Source organism: Botryllus schlosseri, chromosome 5 (assembly GCF_051294905.1).
Source record: "Botryllus schlosseri isolate E-star chromosome 5, Bs_hap1, whole genome shotgun sequence".
Classification (NCBI taxonomy): Eukaryota; Metazoa; Chordata; class Ascidiacea; order Stolidobranchia; family Styelidae; genus Botryllus; species Botryllus schlosseri.
This window is the reverse complement of record NC_137240.1, coordinates 24806286-24832520: the sequence shown is the minus strand read 5'-3', so window position 1 is coordinate 24832520 and position 26235 is coordinate 24806286. Positions and strand designations below refer to the sequence as shown.

The 26235-nt window shown below is 38.4% G+C and overlaps 2 protein-coding genes across 2 annotated transcripts in view; both read left to right on the top strand.

Annotated features, from left to right (window-relative positions):
- LOC145439514 (cornifelin homolog A-like) overlaps positions 1 to 26235 on the top strand; it is a 428374-nt gene that overhangs the window by 178752 nt on the left and 223387 nt on the right. The window lies entirely within an intron of this gene.
- On the top strand, positions 6848 to 12445 carry LOC145439481 (uncharacterized). The gene is made up of 4 exons (XM_080316970.1): positions 6848 to 7417; positions 8143 to 8186; positions 8801 to 8897; positions 12262 to 12445. The coding sequence occupies exons 1-4, from the start codon at positions 7378 to 7380 to the stop codon at positions 12390 to 12392; spliced, it is 312 nt and encodes a 103-aa protein (XP_080173096.1). The 5' UTR covers positions 6848 to 7377; the 3' UTR covers positions 12393 to 12445.

The window sequence follows — 26235 nt, the reverse complement described above, 5'->3', positions numbered from 1 at the left end:
AGTTGGTCCATATTTTGCTTGTGTCTCAAACATTATCTTACCATTGGGCTTCAATTGCGAGCTGTGAGAGGAGTTTCTCAAAGCTAAAAATGATGAAGTCGTATTTACGATCTACCATGAATAATGATTGGCAATCAACTCTATCGATTCCTTTTGCAGAAAGAGACTTCGTTAAAAACTTGATATTGAAGATAGTATCGCTGATTTCGTTTAGGCGAAAGGTGAAAAAGTTTAATTTTGAGGCAACTATCGATCTTTTCTTTGCGTAATAGATTTGTTCTACACTTTTTGGGCTTAACGCGGAGAATCAATGTAGAACTTATGAGATGCAGCCAATCATTTGTAATTATTTTAATCGAAAATATTGCTTCAACTTGAAACTATTGCAAAATTTGCTGCAGTCTATATGGGGCGGCATTTCCAACGAAATCCAGGAGCTGCAGCATATGCTCTCACGCCACTGTGTATGCTGCCGTTTTGCCTATGACGACCTGATGGGTGGTTATGCGCAGAAACGCCCTGTAGAAATTGAAATGCTCGATATAAGTTTGGTCGACGTCAATGCGGAATTGTAATAAACTACAGTGCATCTTTATCGTATTCTGCATAACACCGTGAAAAAACTATTTGCTGTTTTCTTAGAGCAGTGGTTCCCAACCGGTGTGCCGCGGCACACTAGTGTGCCAATTGGACTGCTCAGGTGTGCCACGAGCAAATGCGCTAAACTGGGTCGAAGTAGGCTATAACAAAAATCCAAATTTTGAGTGTGTCATTGTTGGAGTTTCTATTGAATTTACTATATCAAGACACGCGATGTACAGTCCGATGCAGTGAACAGATACAAGGATGTCACGACGGCCATAGTAACGTTATCTCAATTAGGCATTCCCAGCATCAGGTCACGGATTTTGTCTTTTTCTGGCTTTTTATTGTAATGGCCCTCTGAGCACAGCAACATGTAGGGTCGGAAAATCTCATAAATCTGTGACGCTCCGTAACTTGCTACTGTACTGCCATGAATGAAACTACTGGGGCCTCCACCGTCAATGGGTGTGATACACTAGTTTACCCATATATAGTCGCATTTAGGACGGTGATAGATAGATAACTAGACTCGGGCTATTGGACCGTGGTGTTGAGGTGTGGCCGAAGGTGACCTTTTACTTGTCACCCCATCAGAACCGGAGGCAGAACAGGGACGTGACGTAGTTGATGACCTTTTTCTGTTTCTATTTGTAGTCGTATTCTTGCCATGTCTTCGTTATCGATGATGATTTTATACCATGCCGATATAACATATTATGATTCCTGAGATGCCAACTTATAGGACGGTCCACTTTTTGTCAGCTGCTTTTGCAGATCCGAGGACGATTAGGAGCCAATATAAACCTTCAACACCTAGGAAGGCATCCCCACCACCGAGAAATGTATACTCATTTGGAAGTGAGGTTCACGTTTACAAATTAGAATTGCCGACATATCCATTCACATTGCGATTGTTAGGTAGCGTGCCAGCATTGCAGGTAGAATGTAGGCCCAGGGCGCAACGTAACGTTGCAGGCGACAAATTTGAGAATTGAGAAGTAATGTTGATCATATTATATCAGTTAACAAATTTCACCGGTTCTGAGGTTAATCATCCCGGTTTGTTGGAACTGCAATTGAACAGCAGCTGGCTGCCAGTAAGACTCTTGACTGAGTTATTGCTATCCTCACAGAAGCTATTACACGATCTGCATGGGAACGCATTTGGCTTCCAAGTATAGACACCTCTATACGCGTCTGTTCTGTGTGAACGCGAACGTGAACCTCGTGACGTCACGTGACGTCATATTGGTATTGTCAACCCTACATTTTTGTGAAAAGATAGCCTCTATTAATGTACACCATATCTAGCGACGATTCGGGTCACATAATGCCACAATGCTGAAGTAGATATTGACGTTTTAATCCCATAAAATCCGTATCTTCCGTCGCTTTGCCAACAATGTCGACGAGGTTTTGCAAGGGAATATAAACTTACGCCTGAACGGTCTAGGCCAGACTGGACAATGTATTCGGCGTCTGAGTATTTCTACGTTGGTATTGAGCAGAGTGTAAAACGGGGTTCTATACTTGCGACCGATATTACCTCATTAGCAAGTTACACAGCAGTAGCCAACACCCAAATCGCACTGATTTGATTTTTATGATGCAATAATCATATCAAGATTGACCTCGTACGTCTGCTAGATTTGTTACATCAGACAACGATATCAATTTCATTGATTGGTTGGTTGAATAAGGATCATTCGCTGACTACATGTAGTGTATTTCGCTATTGATGTTGTGTGATTGCGGGTCAAGCTCACAGCGGAGAATTACTACATACCCACAAACGAAAAGCTGGATATTTCGAGCATACGTTTGTAACAAAGCAATTAAAATATTTGAGATTGTTAAGGTGCATGCTCGTTTAGTGTTGATCTTTTTATGTTGCCAGCGCCATGCGTAGAGTTGCGTGCTGTTGAAATGCAATGAATTTCAACCAAAGATGTTACATTGAAGTGAAAATTGTAATATATGAAAAAGGTTCACAGTGCAGAACCTATCAAGGTTCGTTTGTGAACGTGAACCTCTAAATATCCGAGGTTCACACACAGAACGCGAACGGGCAATTCCCTGCACAGACAACCGATGTTCCCACCACTACCTCTTCAAATCTCTTGAAATTTGGTACACGCACAGATGAGCTAATTCCAAACAGGATGAACTTTATTTCATGAAAATTGGACTTTGGGGTCAAAAGTTACGTCACTTTGAAAATTGACAATTTTCTGCTCATTTCGGGTCTGCAATTTCAGGTTTTATCAATGCAATATTCAAGAAGGTGTAGCTAGATGTTAGACGACAGTTGAGATACGGCACTTGGATTTATTTGAATCTTGTCTGACCGTCTATATTTCCAAGTGAAATTTAATGCCCTTTAGGTTAGGGTCGAAGGTTAAATTGAGGGGGAATTTGGTCAATGGTCTAAAATCAGTCAGGCGTTACACGATTTAGACTGCGGATTGCTCAAAAACATATTAAAATATTTTGGAAAATAGGATCTTAAATGAAAGTTTGCTTCAAGAAGACTTCGTTCATAGCTGTTTGATTTTGGCTTTTAGACCGTAAAGTGATGAAATTGCAGTTTCAAGAGCACACTTCATTTTCACATGGAAATGCTGTAGTAGTAGGGTGTTTTCGGACATCTATTCTGGGGTGCGTGTGGACATCATGTCTGGGGTGTGTTCCGACATCACGTCTTGGGTCTGTTAGGACTGTGTTGCCATTCGAACATCGTGTCTGGGGCGAGTTCGGACTGTTTTGTCCCTCGGACATCGTGTATGAGGGGGGTGTTCAGACACCATGTCTGGCGTGTGTTAGGACTGTGTTGTCACTCGCTGACATAGTGTCTGGGATCTGTTTGTGTTGCGCCAGACATGACTCAGACCTGATATCTGCGCACTTATTCTATCCGGACATGCTCCGGAGCTGATACCTGCCCACTAAATACCCCCAGACATGGTCCGAACCGGATATATGCGCGCTTAATGGACACAGATATGCGTCAGACGTGATACCCGTGTCCTAAACGACGCGTTTTTGCTGATATCTGCGATAGCTGGGTATATCCACAGTAGTGGTGGCTGAGTATATCCACAGTCACAGTAGAGATAGCTGAGTACATCCAAAGCTATCACTACTGTGGTTATACTCAGCTATCACTGCTGTAGATATACCCAGCTATCGCAGATATCAGCAAAAACCGCAAATATAGAGGTCATATATAGACCAAATGTCGTTTAGGACGTGGGTATCACGTCTGACGCATGTATGTGTCCATTAAGCGCGCAGAAATCAGGTCCGGACTATGCCTGGGGGTATTTGGTGCGCAGGTATCAGCTACGACACATGTTCAGATTAAAATAGTGGGCAGGTATCAGGTCTGAGGCATGTAGGCGTATCACAAACATATTCCAGACACGATGTCCGAGTAGCAAATACAGTCTGGACACAGCCCAGGCATGATGTCCGAACACCTTCCAGACACGATGTCCGAATGACAACACAATCCGAGCTCACCACCGATAGGATGTCCGCGTTGCAAAACAGTCAGAACACACCCGAGCCATGATATCTGTGGTGAGCTCGGACTGTGTTGTCATTCGGACATCGTGTCTGGAAGGTGTTCGGACATCATGCCTGGGGTGTGTCCGGACTGTGTTTTCTACTCGGACATCGTGTCTGGGATATGTCTGTGATACGTCAAACATGCCTCAGACCTGATATCTGCCCACCACTTTAATCTGGACGTGTGTCGTAGCTGATACCTGCGCACCAAATACCCCCAGGCATAGTCCGGACCTAATATCTGCGGGCTTAATGGACACATACATGCGTCAGACGTGATACCCATGTCCTAAACGACATTTGGCCTATATATGACCTCTATATTTGCGGTTTTTGCTGATATCTGCGATAGCTGGGTATATCTACAGCAGTGATAGCTTTGGATGTACTCAGCTATCTCTGCTGTGAATGTGAATATACTCAGCTACCACTACTGTGGATATACCCAGCTATCGCAGATATCAGCAAAAATGCGTCGTTTAGGACGCGGGTATCACGTCTGTCGCATATATGTGTCCATTAAGCGCGCATATATCCGGTTCGGACCATGCCTGGGGGTATTTAGTGGGCAGGTATCAGCTCCGGAGCATGTCCGGATAAAATTAGTGCGCAGATATCAGGTCTGAGTCATGTCTGGCGCAACACAAACATATCCCAGATACTATGTCAGAGTGACATCACAGTCCTAACACACGCCCGGCATGGTGTCTGAACACCCCCCTCATACACGATGTCCGAGGGACAAAACAGTCCGAACTCGCCCCAGACACGATGTTCGAATGGCAACACAGTCCTAACAGACCCAAGACGTGATGCCGGAACACACCCCAGACATGATGTCCACACGCACCCCGGAATAGATGTCCGAAAACACCCTACTACTACAGCATTTCCATGTGAAAATGAAGTGTGCTCTTGAAACTGCAATTTCATCACTTTACGGTCTAAAAGCCAAAATCAAACAGCTATGAACGAAGTCTTCTTGAAGCAAACTTTCATTTAAGATCCTATTTTCCAAAATATTTTAATATGTTTTTGAGCAATCCGCAGTCTAAATCGTGTAACGCCTGACTGATTTTAGACCATTGAGCAAATTCACCCTCAATTTAACCTTTGACCCTAACCTACAGGGCATTAAATTTCACTTGAAAATATAGACGATCAGACAAGCTTCAAATAAATCCAAGTGCCGTATCTCAACTGTCGTCTATCATCTAGCTACACCTTCTTGAATATTGCATTGATAAAACCTGAAATTGCAGACCCGAAATGAGCAGAAAATTGTCAATTTTCAAAGTGACGTAACTTTTGACCCCAAAGTCCAATTTTCATGAAATAAAGTTCATCCTGTTTGGAATTAGCTCATCTGTGCGTGTACCAAATTTCAGAAGATTTGAAGAGGTAGTGGTGGGAGCATCGGTTGTCTGTGCAGGGAATTGCCCGAACGTGAACCTCGCGTTCACACCATCCCTAGTAGTTTGCTTTTGCCGTAAGCCAAAAGAGTACAGAACCACTGCGCTAGTGTGCCGCGAACTCTTTTCCATTTTCAAAGTGTGCCGCGAGGTCAAAAAGGTTGGGAACCACTGTCTTAGAGAAACGAGATATGACTCAGCATAATGTCGTCATTAACGACTTGAGATGCATATAGGGAACTTCCGGAATAGAGTTTGGGTCGTCTCGTTAAACAGGATGGTGAAATTGCAGTTACAATATATGGCCTCTTCTTGACGACCTAGTGGCATGCTCGAAAAATCATTCCTCTAGTATGGACACGGAATTCGAAATAAAAATATCATATACGGAGCCTAATATTCCAGAAAGTAGCGAAAGTCCATAGGGAAGCACCTATGCGAAGGGACGAACCATCAGGAGTTGAGTTAAAACCCGTGTTTGATGAGTGTAATACGCAACTGTAATCGAAACCGTGATGGGATTAATAGCGAATATGACGAAAAGCCAGAATATCACTATTGATCGCGGTCGAGACGAGTTGGCCATGATGACTACAGTTGCCGATTGTTGAGTTGAATCAGATGAGAATGTACCATGATTATTGAAATAGAGTGAAACTAACGCCTGATTTCAACAAAATAAATATGGTAGGGAGCGGTATATATCCAAACTACACTTTGTATTATAGTTTAACCTAGGTATGATGGTCGCTTCATGCAAGCAGATTCGAAACCACTGAAGGAATTGCAGCATGAATTACGTAACGATGGGATTTCTGTAGCGCCTGGTCCCGTTTAGTCAGCCAGCGATGCAAATTGTAATCACCAATTAGTATGAGATTTATTCTATACCATTACGTGATATGCAAAATCCCGGATAGCAATACGTATGTGTTGGTTTTGAATATTATGGCAGGAAATTCATCTTTTTCACTGGGTCTATATATTCAACGTCTGAAACAGGTCGTTGGCATTGTAACTCATTAACGTCCTCGTGTCGTGTGATCGTGATCGTAATCGTCCTCCATTGATGAGTTGTAATGCGGGATACAGGAATTTATACCAAATGTATACAGTTAGCTGATATGGAAAGGTGGAGCCAAGATATAACTTCAGCTTTAATGCTACACTGTTTGCAAAAAATAGTGTGTATTACCACTACAAGGGTGCTATACATACAGGCAAGGAGTGCGCTATCCATTGATTCCATTCCTGTGAAATGTCACATAGAGAATTGGTGTACTTAACTCCCTTCTTCATACTAGAATGTATACGAAAGCTACGCCATGTACCAGAAGGTACAGATAATATGATTTACACCCAACGCTATTGTGGTGGCAATCGATGGAATGCCCGATTTCCGCTTATAATGTAGGCTTACAGAGTAGATCACGGTGTGATTCGGCATGATAAGTTGTTGTCGGATTAGAATTCATAGTGTTGCGACATTTATCGTCATTATACACCTGGCCGTTACTCCTTATTATTAGCTCTGTTCTGATGACATACAGCATTGTGCACTTTCACATATGCAGATAGGATCGGATGACATGACAAGAACTTAATGTGACATAACCTTCGATTCACATAAGATGAGTTGAGTCTGATCCTATATACTCCGTCGGGTAACCACGTCTTGCGGCAGAAAGAGTGCAATATCATTTAGAATTTACATGCTATTAGAACTGTAAAAAATCCATATTTATACCTAGCAGGAAGCGTATAGTTTCACTTTTAGATATTTGTCAAATCATCGATTCGGTATACAAAGATGAAGATGTGTTTGGTATATTTTCTCGTAGGTGTTGTAGGTAAGTTTATTTCTTCGACAGTATAGATGTGACTGTGACATTTCAGGGGCAGCGGCTATTCAGTATAATTACCCTTGATTTCGATGATTGAAATATTATCGTGATAACAACGTCATGCGGTGATCGTGTTACTAATAGATTATTTCTTGGTAATAAAACCGATTCGTAATCAAAGTAGTTTCCGTATGCCGTATCTATCCCTGCTGATCTTGACAGGGCATCCATTATATGTTCCATATTCGATTTCATGCTCCCTGAATGCACTGCACAACCTTGCTGCACAGTGCACATAGTGTACAATCATCCATTTTTCGATACGAATGTTGCAAACTCCTTTCGTCAAGATGGCGTTGGTATTAATTGGATTGTTGTCATTAATTCACCTAGAAAGCCCACGTGTTATCACAAATGATGAAACGACTCTCGTAATGAGACATTTACAAGTTCTTCGTAACACCCAACATATAATCAACTTCAAATAACAGATTGACTGAGATGATTATTCTCGAATTCGAGTTTTTTCTAGCGTCATATTTATATCATACCATTGTTTATATACAATGTTTTTCAAGTCTCTACTAGTTGCTAACGACTAGGCTACCCCTGATAAGTTTCAGCAGAAACTATTCACTCATATTTAATATGAATATACTATTCAAAATCATGTACTTCCAATCTTTGTCTTAGTATTTCTCTCTATTTCATTCATATTTTGTATTTCACAGGAATGATGTTAATTGAAGTGAATCCTACTCATGCCATAACAGCCGTAAGTTGTATTGATTCCATTGTCAAGATTGGATATTTTTGTATAAAAGCTCATTAGTCCGAATGGGTATAATGTTATATATTTGTGATTTAAATGGGATATACAGTCACGATATATAAATTTGATCAGCCCCGCATACATTTCATTGGTGTAGCCAGTATTTAGTATTTTCACCATATAATTTTTTTCATTGACATTTTTTTTATTGAATTTTCGTCACTACATACTTTTTAATCATAATATAGTGTAGTTCCATACGGACCACGTTCCCGAATAGCATCACACGTGTGTGCGGGAAATACACATTGCATCGCATTTGTGAATCGTTATTTGCCGAAATATATATAGCCTACAACAGCAATTAGCGTGCGACCGGTGTGCACATGTTCTTCATTTGATCACTGAATACGACTAATGATTCTCGTGGAAAATTGTTCCGATAAAACTGTATAAATTTCATATCTTACAGCAGTAGAGTCTGTTTTCAGCATGCGTAGTAACAACTTCACGACGCAAAATAATCATTTATTAGGCGATAATCGGTTTTGCAAAACAAAGAGGCATGAATCTTAGTTAATGGGACAATTCAATATCTACTGATTGAAATATTACAGGAAGAGGTAGCGTTTTGTCAAAGAAACTTTTGCATAACATCTCCTAATGGACATTTCATGATCAACTGCAGGATTTTTCCGGTTCCTAGAGTCCTTCGTAAGTTGAACACTATACTATTTGTGTTGTCTTTAATCCCGCATTCTTGCTAAAGATTGATTGTATTACATGCAGTTGTGAGATTGCGATTCATTTAGTTGAGCTTCAATGAATACATTTTGCTTTGGCGCTTCAGTCCAATCCCAATGAGTGCCGATTTCTAGGCGTCGAATCCAGTCTGGTCTGATAACCCTGCTAATGTGGACTTGGCAAACGAGGCGTATCGATCTTCTATTCAACCTAATACAGTCAAGCGATCCAAATTGCATAAGAATGCATATGCATATTTACGTGAAATAATAGGCAGATGCTTGAAGCGAGTTTCGCAATAGTGGTCGCTCGTTCGTTTGTCAAAGAACAGAGAATAATTCTTTGAACCGATAGCAGACGATATAGATAATATTAGGATCTTGGTTGCTTTCACACCCTATTTAACGTCCACTTGCAACGTAATAATTTTATTTATAACACGAGCTTTCGGAGCTCCGCTCCTTCTTCTGGTGGAATTATTACGTTGCAAGTAGACGCTAAATAGGGTGTGAAAGCAACCAAGATCCTAAAGAATAGAGAGTAAGAAACCAGTGTTGGGATCAAGTCACTACCTTCGAGTCACGAGTCATCTCGAGTCATTGCACATTTTGACCCGAGTCAAGTCAAGTCACTCGATTCTCAACGGTGACTCCAGTCAAGTCAAGTCACCCGATTTTCGGAGGTGACTCGAGTCAAGTCGAGTCAAGTCAAGTCAAGTCACGAGTCAAGTCACTAGCCAAGTCAATTTGACTTTTTAAAGTACGAGACATAATTCAAAGTCAAAGTCATTTTGCTATCTGTTTTAAATACAGATGTAGTCCCCATTTATTCTGAACCGAGGTTGAGTTGATCATACACGCAAAAAGGCGCTGTATCGCTCAGGCATACGCAAAATTTCTCAACTACGGAAGTTGCGGTATAGCCCGAGTCTTACAATTATCAGTCAAAATATAGGATAAAATAGGAAACCTCAGAAAGTTGAAAAATGATATGATGCAATACCCTACCCACCTATATATCCATGTTATGCAATTATAAACGCATGGACGATATTCGCTCGATATAAATTATACAAGAGTGTTGGTTAAGGTGAGCACCGGGCATCGTGAGCAGTTTATAGAGCAGATATGCATTGCAAGCATATTACTTTATTACTAGCTTTACGACGACCTAAGCTGTAGCTCCGATCACTGCGTTTGCGATCAATTTATTTGTGGTATAACAATGAAGGTAAAACGCAAAATCATTGATTGATTGATTGCACTCACTCGTCATACTAGCGTATCGTTAACAATCCGAACTTATACAAGATACAGGGATTTAGCCGACATCAATTACTTGATGACTTGAAATTGACTCGAGAATTTTGTTACGAGTCACGAGTCAATCAGCAGTTTTGGAACGTGGAGTCAAGTGAAGTCAAGTGATTTTTGCAAAGTGACTCGAGTCAAGTCAAGTCATACGAAAAAGGTGACTCGAGTCATCCCAACACTGTAAGAAACGGGAACGAAAAATAGGCCTATTTATAGGCCATCGCAAAATCAAATCAAAAATCAAAGCGCAGCAATCAAAATCTACCAATCAAATCAAACTGGTCCATTAGAATTGTCGAATGGAAAAACGAAATACAAATAAATGACAGGTGAATTACAAACTGATTCACTATAAGCATGACTCTTCAGAACTCAAAAGACGTGTCTTCATCACTACAGTTAGTCTGTATGTATACTTGCATAGTGCAATATGTTTTGCTCGAATGGGAAATTTGATCGCAGCTAATATATATTAAATCATATATATTGGATCATTGAATTCTAAGATGTTTTACTCGCATACCAAACTCTTTCAACCACCTGCACGGCATACCTGACAAGAAAAAAAAACTTAAGTTGAAACTGGTGAAGCTTAATCTTTCAATTTGTTTGGTATTGCGGGTTTCAGGATTATATTATCGATATCATGGGTATTCGAGCTGTCTGCTACTAGGGAAATATTTCGTGGGGTTGGCCAACCAATAATAATGGATTGACCATGTCCCCTGAGATTACCGCGCGGAGTACATTCACCTTTGTAAATTACAAGTACTGGTTCATTGATGATAATAAGTAGCCACCACCGTTATTGTAAATCACGCGAAGTGCGAAAATAATCCCCCTGTTCAATGGTATTGATTAAACAAATGTTCTTGCACGCGCCATGTACTGTGCGGAAGCATACTTCGGGTATTAGCCTGTCCAGAAATTGGGGTTCTGATCTGCAACAGTTAGCGTCATTTTAAAACTGACACCAACTTAGATGGTGAAGTCGACCCAGAGCTACGTCGTCTTGGAGTGACGTCATGAAACGTCTTGCCGAAGTGTGCCTCTGAAATATTGGGTCATATATACTACCTTTTCCATTATAGCACATTTTTGTCGCCTATGCATGGATTACATTTGCAAGCATCATGTAACCATTTGATACAAAGTTTTTGCAACATAGAAACGAGTCGATAAACGATGGAAACGAGTGTCCTTCATCAACATAATGGAGGCCTAATGCAAAGCAACATATACACTATCATTACACAAACGGAAGCACTCAGGCCAAACCGTGTTATGTATGAATTCGCTAATAAAGCATACGATGTTTCTGGGTATAGGTGTGAGAAATTAATGGTTCTGATATAATTTATACACATCTATTACTCGTCCACAATTTGTACAGGCTTACGTTCTATCAAATGGATGTGTAGGTGTATTGTGTAGGCCTAATCAATTCGTTTCAACTTTCTTGCGTTTCATATTCCATTATCTATTTTGCTGCCAGTTATTGACGCAGTTTAAACAGCTGTAAGTCATATAACGTCCCGTTGAAGCTATGACCAATCGTTACCCGATTCTGAATCAACAGCGACTCAATCTGTAATGCAAAAATCTTGTAAAATGCAATGACTCGAATCATGCCTGGCACTGACTGACATTTTGACTTGACTCGAGTCACTTTGAAAAATCGAGTTACTTGACTTGACTCGAGTCAAAATACGCAATGACTAGATATGAATTGTGACTCGAAGGTAGTGCCTTCTTCCCAACACTGTTCAATGGGCAGTCTTAACAACTGGGAGTGTGAAGATGGGCAGTACCTTATTTATTTGTCCTAGTTTTCGATAGGCCTACTGCGACATTGATCACCAATCATGCTCTTCTAACTTTTAAAATTCAGAAATGTGTGCATGCGCTGAAGTAACTCGTATACTGTATCTGGAATAGTGTCACGTAACACTATTTCTACATGAAAGCTACATCTTTAAATGTTGACAAAACTGATTTATGTATTGATATTCGTTTAATAGAGATCTGCATCGCATGCCAAAAGATATGTTCGGCATTGCCGCCAGATCCACCGATGATAGCTGCGCCGACACCGACGCCATTCTCGACGTTAATTCCGATTCTGCCGACAAATTCCACGAATGCGAATTAAAACAGCTGCGGGGCTGCAATTCTCAACGGACTCAACGTTGACTTATAAAGCATATAGAAGGCTGCAACGAATTGCATGATATACTCAACATTTTACAACATTGATTCTGCTCTGAGTATATGCTCAATGAATAATAATTTTAATATGGTGGAATTATTTGAAAATATTAAAGCTCACTCGATAGGTGTTTCATGCTTCATTACGGACTCTGATCAAATACTGATTTTACGAGTAAATCTCTTTATTTTTCAAAATCCTTCTACTTCGATATTTTAATATCGTATTCGGTAATATTTTTATACTGACGAAAGAGACTCTTATTTTCATCAAATTGTATCAGTATTTTTATACGAGTATTATATTATATAAGCGTTATTTCATGTCTGATTCGGTATTCTGGTGTTAGATAGGAGTAGTATGGTTAAGCAATTTATACCCCCGCCAATCCCAGAAGGCCACGTCGCCTTAATTGCCACGCCTACATTGCCACATCATCCGCCCATTGCCGCACCTACAGCACACCTATTGCCACATCATCCGCCCATTGCCACATCACCTGCCACATTCATCTGTGTCACATCATCAAGCGCCACACCTATAGTGCCACATCATCCATTGCCACATCATCACCGCATTGATTGCCGCTCAAGCGTCACGCCTATAGTGCCACATCATCCATCCATTGCTATATCATCGCTGCATTGATTGCCGCATCTTGATACTTTTCTCAGATATTGTATTATGTGTATTTAGGACTAATATCATCCTTCCATATTTTTTAAACTTTATTTTATGTGTACAAGTTACGGTTTCTGCAGTTTCCACATTTTACGACTTATGATTGCCGCGTCAAATCTTACCTTAGATAGAATCGACAGATTTTCTATTATGTGTATTTAGGACTATGTATTTAAATTCCTATTCAGATTATACATAAATGCGAAAACTATGATGTCTATGTAAGTTTATATTCTCCGGATAATATTATTAATATCAAAATTCTACACATCATCACTAATTACTTAATATAAAATGCGATTTTGAGCGCTGCGACTTGATAATATGAACCCCTACGCTTCTGATGCATGATTTTTTGTGATAAGGACCTAGGTAACATTCAGAGTCTGCAACGATTGTTTGGATATACATTATAGCAATACCCCACTAAACTATAGGCGGTTATATTACTCTATTGCTCAGAGATAACTCATCCGTCCATATTTTAAACTTGATTTTATGTATACAAGTTACTGTCTCTGCAGCCTCCACATTTTACGACTTATTTTCATTAGACGCAGGCAAGCGATTCTCCAGTTCGGAGCTACGGAAACAAATCACTCGCATGAGCGCGTTCCGAATAGTCTTGTAGAATTTTCTAAAGTCGTAACAGCTTAGTAGCATATACGCGAATCCCAAGGTGAAAATAATCGAACGAACTATAGCCGTAGGCGTGCGATTCGCAGGGCTTTATTTATACAAACTCTATCGATGCCTGTACGCGAACCCCAGCGTTAAAACGATTAGGTCTAATTAACACGTTCTGAAGCCGAAAATTTAGTCAACATCATTGAGATAGCCATGATTTGAAGATGGTGATCGAGTGTGACAATAGCACTCGCCAAGGTTAGACAAACATAACCTTAAACTACTCTCTACTTCACAAAATATAAAGTTATAAAAGTAAGCAGATTTTGTCGATATTGCTTTGTGATGATTTTGATGTTGTTCCATACCGATTGGGAAGATAGCACACCTAATTTCGTAACAAACTACATAATCCCTAGTAACGTAGTAAGACGCATAACGGAATTTACGCAAAATCGGTATTGCTCTGCGATAATTCCGATCACTATGTTTTGATAATGACGTGCTTCCGAGAAATAAATAACATTCATTATACGTTAGATGATACTTTTCCTTGATATTCTATCATGTGTGTTTAGGACTAATGCAACATCACTATGTTTACGACATGTCTGATTTGAACACACTAATTTTGCGTATCACACCACAAACTGCGCAAGCCTTCAAAGTTGATAAGTAAACAAGTATTTGCACTCCATCAGAATACTAAAGTAGCTTTTCGCGTATATGTACCTGTAGCTAATACTAAAGTGCTTATGATTTCAGATTGCTTCAACTTCATGACATTTTCAGTATTAAACAGAAATATAGAACTAGAATACTAACTTTTATTCGTAAATAGCTACTTCTACCTTAATTTAATGGATTTATCTGAGATCATTGCTTTACTTAATCTCTCCAAAATGTGCATTGTACAAGTACCTCAGCATCGAAACCCTCTGGCTATAACTATCTGGCGGTATAATTGCAGCAATACTCGAGTACTAATTTAAAAGTAGCTTAGGTATCTAAATGAGCTCTGAGTCGCTGTTATCTCGCATCTGACCATGGAGTTAACACCGGTATTACCTTCGCTCACTGATGAAAAAGATGAAAGTTATTAAAGAAAGCAGATTTGTATGAAAACTCGTTAAATAGAAGTAAAAGTAGCCTTGAAACATAACTACTTACTGAAAAATCGTTACGTAGAAGTGGGGTTAGTCTACGAACATAAACACCTACTTACTTTTAAATCTCAACTTGTACTTGTATTCGTACTTTACCTTTACACGGCGTTTTTGTATAATGTATACTAATTTTATTAAAAATAAACCAAAAGGACAAATATAATTGATCAAATTCATTCGTTTATGCAAAAAATTGAGAGTATTGTCGTGATGGTCCGTTTCGAAATGCAAGCGGATGAACTAGACCAAAAGTTTCGAAGATGCGTTTTATAATTGCTCTAGGTGTGAAATAGACATCGCACTCTTGCGGGGAAACAACATGAATTCAGTCTTCACACCACAGAAACACAGCCGCTTGGTTAACATCACAAAACCGCAATTGAACTCAAGATTGCCATACACGGAATCGCTGTTAACGATGTCTGACTGCGGCGTTTCGACGAGTAACGAATTCTCGTATTTAGTATTGATTGTGACACATAGTCAAAACAGCGACAGTTTTCACAACCCGGTACATACATTGAACCAACTGATGTAAGGTGAAACACTACGTTCGCAGCAAAAAAAGTTTGCAGGGTATGACCACCACCAACATATAGAGTAGTGAGTGAGTAATTAAACTACATACCCCGATTTTACTATATTCCGAGATCCGGATCACGATTCAAGTCTACCTGAGAATCCGAACTACCCTGTGAAGTTGATATATCAAGTTGTGAACCGTGAAAGGGTTGTAATCTCGGTGAAATAGTGTGCGACACATTTTTCCACAAGTCGAATGCATGTCGGTTCATACTAAGACCATTAGGAATTTGCACAATGACAGGTTATTGAAACCGATGCCAAAACTCAGTATAATAGATTGATATTGACCGCCTGTATGTTTGACATATATGCAGCATCTTGGATCGGCGGTGGAGCACTGAATGGCACTGCAAAAGTCATCTACTCTCCTAAGCTTGGACTGATCTGGGCTATTGCGCCACTGTGTTACGGGTTTAGTGTTCAAGTACTTTATCTTTACACGACGTTTTTTGTAAAATGAATACTAATTTTATTGAAAAAATAAAAAATAAAAAAGAGCGAAAAATTACATTATATCCCGGAACGCAACAAGAAAAATCGTATGAATTTGTAAACTACTTGTTCATGACATAATAATAATTCTACTTGTACACTTTTTCACATTTTATAACACTTTAAGTAATACTTAACAGTTTCAGTTTTAAATAAAATACGGAATATAAACTAATCGAAAAATTCGGTAACCAATTTCGCGTAGGCTATGCATGCATACAAATGAGGAAAGTTACATCAACGCGTGTTAAAGTAGCTGTATCGAGTTATCGAATGATTTTCTCCTTACATCAAAACAACTAGAATGTATAACTAAATTAAAAAAACGTATCTAAATGAGCTCCAGGGCATTGTGATTATGCTGCATACCAAATTTCATCACACATTTCATGATGGAACAACTTTAAAACTAACGCAGTTCTATAGCAACTTTTGCCTAAATCTGTTTTCGGTAGCGTGTACATATACATAGTCAGATTTAATAACAGAATTATCATGCTAATATGTGACTCCTCACCTTGAAACTTGGTACGTAGTTGTAGGACATTGTGATTATGCAGCATACCAAATTTCCTCACGCATTTCATAATGGAATAACTTTAAAACTAACGCGGTTCTACATCGACTTTTTGCGTACATCTGTTTTGCGTGGGGGGCGTATAGCACGTACCTATACATAGTCAACTTTAACAACGGAATTACCATGCTTAACATTGAATCCCAACTCGAAACTTGATACGTAGTTGTAGGACATTATGGTAATGCACCATGCTAAATTTCATCACACATCTAATGATGGAGCACCTTTAAAACTAACGCAGTCGAATACCGACTTTTACGCATATATGTTTTGCGCGAACATAGCATATACCTATACATAGTCAATTTTAATAGCAGAATTACCGTGTTAAACATTGAATTCCCACCTTGAAAGTTGGTACGCGGTTATAGGAGATTATAGCAATGCACCATACCAAATCCCATCACACATTTCATGATGGAACAACTTTAAAACTAACGCGGCTCTACATCGACTTTTTGCGTACATCTGTTTTGTGGGAGCGTATAGCACGTAGCCTGCCCATACATAGCCAACTTTAATAACGGAATTACCATGCTTAACATTGAATCCCAACTCGAAACTTGATACGTAGTTATAGAACATTATGGCAATTCACCATGCTAAATTTCATCACACATCTAATGATGGAACACCTTTGAAACTGTCGCAGTCGAATACCAACTTTTACGCATATCTGTTTTTCGTGAACATAGCATATACCCATACATAGTCAATTTTATTAACAGAATTAGCATGCTAAACATTAAATTCTCACCTTGAACGTTGATACGCGGTTGTAGGACATAATAACAATGCACCATACCAAATTTCGTCAGACATTTCATGATGTAACACCTTTAAAACCAACGCAGTTCTATACAGACTTTTGGCTAAATCTGTTTTTCCGTAACGTAGCACGTACCTATACATAGTCAACTTTAATAACGGATTTAGCATGTTAATAATCGACTTAGTTTTAAATAAAATACGGAATATAAACTAATCGAAAAATTCGGTAACCAATTTCGCGTAGGCTATGCATGCATACAAATGAGGAAAGTTACATCAACGCGTGTTAAAGTAGCTGTATCGAGTTATCGAATGATTTTCTCCTTACATCAAAACAACTAGAATGTATAACTAAATTAAAAAACGTATCTAAATGAGCTCCAGGGCATTGTGATTATGCTGCATACCAAATTTCATCACACATTTCATGATGGAACAACTTTAAAACTAACGCAGTTCTATAGCAACTTTTGCCTAAATCTGTTTTCGGTAGCGTGTACATATACATAGTCAGATTTAATAACAGAATTATCATGCTAATATGTGACTCCTCACCTTGGAACTTGGTACGTAGTTGTAGGACATTGTGATTATGCAGCATACCAAATTTCTTCACGCATTTCATAATGGAACAACTTTAAAACTAACGCGGTTCTACATCGACTTTTTGCGTACATCTGTTTTACGTGGGGGCGTATAGCACGTACCTATACATAGTCAACTTTAACAACGGACATACCATGCTTAACATTGAATCCCAACTCGAAACTTGATACGTAGTTGTAGGACATTATGGCAATGCACCATGCTAAATTTCATCACACATCTAATGATGGAACACCTTTAAAACTAACGCAGTCGAATACCGACTTTTACGTATATCTGTTTTGCGTGAACATGGCATATACCTATACATAGTCAATTTTAATAGCAGAATTACCGTGTTAAACATTGAATTCCCACCTTGAAAGTTGGTACGCGGTTATAGGAGATTATAACAATGCACCATACCAAATCCCATCACACATTTCATGATGGAACAACTTTATAACTAACGCGGCTCTACATCGACTTTTTGCGTACATCTGTTTTGTGGGAGCATATAGCACGTAGCCTACCCATACATAACCAACTTTAATAACGGAATTACCATGCTTAACATTGAATCCCAACTCGAAACTTGATACGTAGTTATAGGACATTATGGCAATTCACCATGCTAAATTTCATCACACATCTAATGATGGAACACCTTTGAAACTATCGCAGTCGAATACCAACTTTTACGCATATCTGTTTTTCGTGAACATAGCATATACCCATACATAGTCAATTTTAATAACAGAATTAGCATGCTAAACATTAAATTCTCACCTTGAACGTTGATACGCGGTTGTAGGACATAATAACAATGCACCATACCAAATTTCGTCAGACATTTCATGATGTAACACCTTTAAAACCAACGCAGTTCTATACAGACTTTTGGCTAAATCTGTTTTTCCGTAGCGTAGCACGTACCTATACATAGTCAACTTTAATAACGGATTTAGCATGTTAATAATCGACTCCCCACCTTGAAACTCGGTACGCAGTTGTAAGACATTATGACAATGCACCATGTCAAATTTTGTTACGCATTTCATGATTGAACAACTTTAAAACTAACGCAGTTCCATACCGACTTTTGCGAATGCGTAGCACGTACCTATATGCATACTCAACTTTCATAACGGAATTACCGAGCTAAACATTGAATGCGCAACTTGAAAATTGGTTCACAGGTGTAGGGCAGTATGACAATGGAACACATCAAATTTCATCACACATTTCATGATGGAACACCTTTAAAACTAACGCAGTTCTATACCAACTTCGCGTGAATCTGTTTGCGGGAGCGTAGCACGTACCTATGCGTGATCAACTTTAGTGATGGAATTACATATGTAATTAAGTTTCAACACTTTTACAATGATTCGTCTTGCTTCCTATAACACCCCACTCGAGAAAATGCGTCGTAGGATATAGATGAAACTAGCACCACTCATCAAGACCGCTGAAAACAGTACATTTCAACATTTAATAGCAGTAAATTTCTAGTAAAGTACAAGACGTGATGATTTCCGAGTGAGTTAAAAAGTAAGTATTGCAGGTATAGTTTACCTGAAAACCGAATACTCTGAAATAGAAGTAGATGCAGTGTAAATAGTTAATCACTTAATTAAGTTTAGTGCAAGCAGATAAAACCTATACTTGAGTAGTACAAAATGCACGAGTACTTCGCTATCGCCTCCCTCCACGTAATAAGTGTCTACGGTTTAAGACTGCTTTTACCGATACTCGTCGGTTTCAGTTTTAGATAGAATTCGGAAACCAAATAATTTCATAAACATAAGCTAATTAAATGAATTTACTCGAATGTACTATGCCGTGCTGATAAGATTAATTATAATATACTTATCATGTTACAGCGATTTTTCTAGCGTAGAAATCTTTAAAATGTAGTAAGCAGGCCAAATGAAGATATTCGTTGAGCTGAATAAACATAAAAAATACTCTAGACTACTTTATCGGTACTTTACAGTTACAGTTTTAGATAAAATTTGTCCCTTTCACCTATAATTACAACTCCTCGCTATCTAAACATGTTTAGAATATATTATTTGCGATGATACGAACCCGTGAAGTACTCAAGTTGCTTTTCGCAGGATATAGATGAAACTGACAACACTCACCAAGACCAGTGATCCACTGAAAAAAGTACATTGTAGCAGTAAAGTCCTACTAAAGTACAAGAAGTAATGATTTCCCAGTTAGTTAAAAAGTAAGTATTGAGGTATAGTTTGCTCGAAAAAGCGAAAAACTCTGAAATAGAAGTAGATGCAGTGTAAATAGGTAATCACTTCATTAAGTATAGCGCAAGCAGGCCAAACCTATACTTAAGTACTGCAAATGTACAAGTACTTCGCTATGTTCTCCCTCCACGTAAAAAGTGACTAGGTTTTAGAGTACTTTATCGGTACTCGACAGTTTCAGTGTTAGATAAAATTTGGTAAGACTTTAAATTTTAAAGTAGTTTGAGCTTACGTTTGTATCACCTTGACAAGTAACATTATCAGACATGAAAATGATACTATCACCGAATATAGAAGTTAACACGCGTCAATGTGCTTCGGAATTCACGAGAAATTGCTTACTAAGAGAAGTATATTGTTGTATACACAATAGTGGAGAGAATATTTAAAATGTAGTAAGCAGGCCGATGGGTATTCGTTTAGTTGTATAGACATAAAAAACATTCCCGCGCGCGTCTTAGTATTAGGTGGTAGGGTTAGGAAGTGTTTTGTTTAAGAGCGCGCGGGAATGTTTTTTATGTCTATACAACTAAACGAATACCCATCGGCCTGCTTACTACATTTTAAATATTCTCTCCACTATTGTGTATACAACAATATACTTCTCTTAGTAAGCAATTTCTCGTGAATTCCGAAGCACATTGACGCGTGTTAACTTCTATATTCGGTGATAGTATCATTTTCATGTCTGATAATGTTACTTGTCAAGGTGATACAAACGTAAGCTCAAACTACTTTAAAATTTAAAGTCTTACCAAATTTTATCTAACACTGAAACTGTCGAGTACCGATAAAGTACTCTAAAACCTAGTCACTTTTTACGTGGAGGGAGAACATAGCGAAGTACTTGTACATTTGCAGTACTTAAGTATAGGTTTGGCCTGCTTGCGCTATACTTAATGAAGTGATTACCTATTTACACTGCATCTACTTCTATTTCAGAGTTTTTCGCTTTTTCGAGCAAACTATACCTCAATACTTACTTTTTAACTAACTGGGAAATCATTACTTCTTGTACTTTAGTAGGACTTTACTGCTACAATGTACTTTTTTCAGTGGATCACTGGTCTTGGTGAGTGTTGTCAGTTTCATCTATATCCTGCGAAAAGCAACTTGAGTACTTCACGGGTTCGTATCATCGCAAATAATATATTCTAAACATGTTTAGATAGCGAGGAGTTGTAATTATAGGTGAAAGGGACAAATTTTATCTAAAACTGTAACTGTAAAGTACCGATAAAGTAGTCTAGAGTATTTTTTATGTTTATTCAGCTCAACGAATATCTTCATTTGGCCTGCTTACTACATTTTAAAGATTTCTACGCTAGAAAAATCGCTGTAACATGATAAGTATATTATAATTAATCTTATCAGCACGGCATAGTACATTCGAGTAAATTCATTTAATTAGCTTATGTTTATGAAATTATTTGGTTTCCGAATTCTATCTAAAACTGAAACCGACGAGTATCGGTAAAAGCAGTCTTAAACCGTAGACACTTATTACGTGGAGGGAGGCGATAGCGAAGTACTCGTGCATTTTGTACTACTCAAGTATAGGTTTTATCTGCTTGCACTAAACTTAATTAAGTGATTAACTATTTACACTGCATCTACTTCTATTTCAGAGTATTCGGTTTTCAGGTAAACTATACCTGCAATACTTACTTTTTAACTCACTCGGAAATCATCACGTCTTGTACTTTACTAGAAATTTACTGCTATTAAATGTTGAAATGTACTGTTTTCAGCGGTCTTGATGAGTGGTGCTAGTTTCATCTATATCCTACGACGCATTTTCTCGAGTGGGGTGTTATAGGAAGCAAGACGAATCATTGTAAAAGTGTTGAAACTTAATTACATATGTAATTCCATCACTAAAGTTGATCACGCATAGGTACGTGCTACGCTCCCGCAAACAGATTCACGCGAAGTTGGTATAGAACTGCGTTAGTTTTAAAGGTGTTCCATCATGAAATGTGTGATGAAATTTGATGTGTTCCATTGTCATACTGCCCTACACCTGTGAACCAATTTTCAAGTTGCGCATTCAATGTTTAGCTCGGTAATTCCGTTATGAAAGTTGAGTATGCATATAGGTACGTGCTACGCACTCGCAAAAGTCGGTATGGAACTGCGTTAGTTTTAAAGTTGTTCAATCATGAAATGCGTAACAAAATTTGACATGGTGCATTGTCATAATGTCTTACAACTGCGTACCGAGTTTCAAGGTGGGGAGTCGATTATTAACATGCTAAATCCGTTATTAAAGTTGACTATGTATAGGTACGTGCTACGCTACGGAAAAACAGATTTAGCCAAAAGTCTGTATAGAACTGCGTTGGTTTTAAAGGTGTTACATCATGAAATGTCTGACGAAATTTGGTATGGTGCATTGTTATTATGTCCTACAACCGCGTATCAACGTTCAAGGTGAGAATTTAATGTTTAGCATGCTAATTCTGTTATTAAAATTGACTATGTATGGGTATATGCTATGTTCACGAAAAACAGATATGCGTAAAAGTTGGTATTCGACTGCGATAGTTTCAAAGGTGTTCCATCATTAGATGTGTGATGAAATTTAGCATGGTGAATTGCCATAATGTCCTATAACTACGTATCAAGTTTCGAGTTGGGATTCAATGTTAAGCATGGTAATTCCGTTATTAAAGTTGGTTATGTATGGGTAGGCTACGTGCTATATGCTCCCACAAAACAGATGTACGCAAAAAGTCGATGTAGAGCCGCGTTAGTTATAAAGTTGTTCCATCATGAAATGTGTGATGGGATTTGGTATGGTGCATTGTTATAATCTCCTATAACCGCGTACCAACTTTCAAGGTGGGAATTCAATGTTTAACACGGTAATTCTGCTATTAAAATTGACTATGTATAGGTATATGCCATGTTCACGCAAAACAGATATACGTAAAAGTCGGTATTCGACTGCGTTAGTTTTAAAGGTGTTCCATCATTAGATGTGTGATGAAATTTAGCATGGTGCATTGCCATAATGTCCTACAACTACGTATCAAGTTTCGAGTTGGGATTCAATGTTAAGCATGGTATGTCCGTTGTTAAAGTTGACTATGTATAGGTACGTGCTATACGCCCCCACGTAAAACAGATGTACGCAAAAAGTCGATGTAGAACCGCGTTAGTTTTAAAGTTGTTCCATTATGAAATGCGTGAAGAAATTTGGTATGCTGCATAATCACAATGTCCTACAACTACGTACCAAGTTTCAAGGTGAGGAGTCACATATTAGCATGATAATTCTGTTATTAAATCTGACTATGTATATGTACACGCTACCGAAAACAGATTTAGGCAAAAGTTGCTATAGAACTGCGTTAGTTTTAAAGTTGTTCCATCATGAAATGTGTGATGAAATTTGGTATGCAGCATAATCACAATGCCCTGGAGCTCATTTAGATACGTTTTTTAATTTAGTTATACATTCTAGTTGTTTTGATGTAAGGAGAAAATCATTCGATAACTCGATACAGCTACTTTAACACGCGTTGATGTAACTTTCCTCATTTGTATGCATGCATAGCCTACGCGAAATTGGTTACCGAATTTTTCGATTAGTTTATATTCCGTATTTTATTTAAAACTAAGTCGATTATTAACATGCTAAATCCGTTATTAAAGTTGACTATGTATAGGTACGTGCTACGTTACGGAAAAACAGATTTAGCCAAAAGTCTGTATAGAACTGCGTTGGTTTTAAAGGTGTTACATCATGAAATGTCTGACGAAATTTGGTATGGTGCATTGTTATTATGTCCTACAACCGCGTATCAACGTTCAAGGTGAGAATTTAATGTTTAGCATGCTAATTCTGTTAATAAAATTGACTATGTATGGGTATATGCTATGTTCACGAAAAACAGATATGCGTAAAAGTTGGTATTCGACTGCGACAGTTTCAAAGGTGTTCCATCATTAGATGTGTGATGAAATTTAGCATGGTGAATTGCCATAATGTTCTATAACTACGTATCAAGTTTCGAGTTGGGATTCAATGTTAAGCATGGTAATTCCGTTATTAAAGTTGGCTATGTATGGGCAGGCTACGTGCTATACGCTCCCACAAAACAGATGTACGCAAAAAGTCGATGTAGAGCCGCGTTAGTTTTAAAGTTGTTCCATCATGAAATGTGTGATGGGATTTGGTATGGTGCATTGTTATAATCTCCTATAACCGCGTACCAACTTTCAAGGTGGGAATTCAATGTTTAACACGGTAATTCTGCTATTAAAATTGACTATGTATAGGTATATGCTATGTTCGCGCAAAACATATATGCGTAAAAGTCGGTATTCGACTGCGTTAGTTTTAAAGGTGCTCCATCATTAGATGTGTGATGAAATTTAGCATGGTGCATTACCATAATGTCCTACAACTACGTATCAAGTTTCGAGTTGGGATTCAATGTTAAGCATGGTAATTCCGTTGTTAAAGTTGACTATGTATAGGTACGTGCTATACGCCCCCCACGCAAAAGAGATGTACGCAAAAAGTCGATGTAGAACCGCGTTAGTTTTAAAGTTATTCCATTATGAAATGCGTGAGGAAATTTGGTATGCTGCATAATCACAATGTCCTACAACTACGTACCAAGTTTCAAGGTGAGGAGTCACATATTAGCATGATAATTCTGTTATTAAATCTGACTATGTATATGTACACGCTACCGAAAACAGATTTAGGCAAAAGTTGCTATAGAACTGCGTTAGTTTTAAAGTTGTTCCATCATGAAATGTGTGATGAAATTTGGTATGCAGCATAATCACAATGCCCTGGAGCTCATTTAGATACGTTTTTTTAATTTAGTTATACATTCTAGTTGTTTTGATGTAAGGAGAAAATCATTCGATAACTCGATACAGCTACTTTAACACGCGTTGATGTAACTTTCCTCATTTGTATGCATGCATAGCCTACGCGAAATTGGTTACCGAATTTTTCGATTAGTTTATATTCCGTATTTTATTTAAAACTGAAACTGTTAAGTATTACTTAAAGTGTTATAAAATGTGAAAAAGTGTACAAGTAGAATTATTATTATGTCATGAACAAGTAGTTTACAAATTCATACGATTTTTCTTGTTGCGTTCCGGGATATAATGTAATTTTTCGCTCTTTTTTATTTTTTATTTTTTCAATAAAATTAGTATTCATTTTACAAAAAACGTCGTGTAAAGATAAAGTACTTGAACACTAAACCCGTAACACAGTGGCGCAATAGCCCAGATCAGTCCAAGCTTAGGAGAGTAGATGACTTTTGCAGTGCCATTCAGTGCTCCACCGCCGATCCAAGATGCTGCATATATGTCAAACATACAGGCGGTCAATATCAATCTATTATACTGAGTTTTGGCATCGGTTTCAATAACCTGTCATTGTGCAAATTCCTAATGGTCTTAGTATGAACCGACATGCATTCGACTTGTGGAAAAATGTGTCGCACACTATTTCACCGAGATTACAACCCTTTCACGGTTCACAACTTGATATATCAACTTCACAGGGTAGTTCGGATTCTCAGGTAGACTTGAATCGTGATCCGGATCTCGGAATATAGTAAAATCGGGGTATGTAGTTTAATTACTCACTCACTACTCTATATGTTGGTGGTGGTCATACCCTGCAAACTTTTTTTGCTGCGAACGTAGTGTTTCACCTTACATCAGTTGGTTCAATGTATGTACCGGGTTGTGAAAACTGTCGCTGTTTTGACTATGTGTCACAATCAATACTAAATACGAGAATTCGTTACTCGTCGAAACGCCGCAGTCAGACATCGTTAACAGCGATTCCGTGTATGGCAATCTTGAGTTCAATTGCGGTTTTGTGATGTTAACCAAGCGGCTGTGTTTCTGTGGTGTGAAGACTGAATTCATGTTGTTTCCCCGCAAGAGTGCGATGTCTATTTCACACCTAGAGCAATTATAAAACGCATCTTCGAAACTTTTGGTCTAGTTCATCCGCTTGCATTTCGAAACGGACCATCACG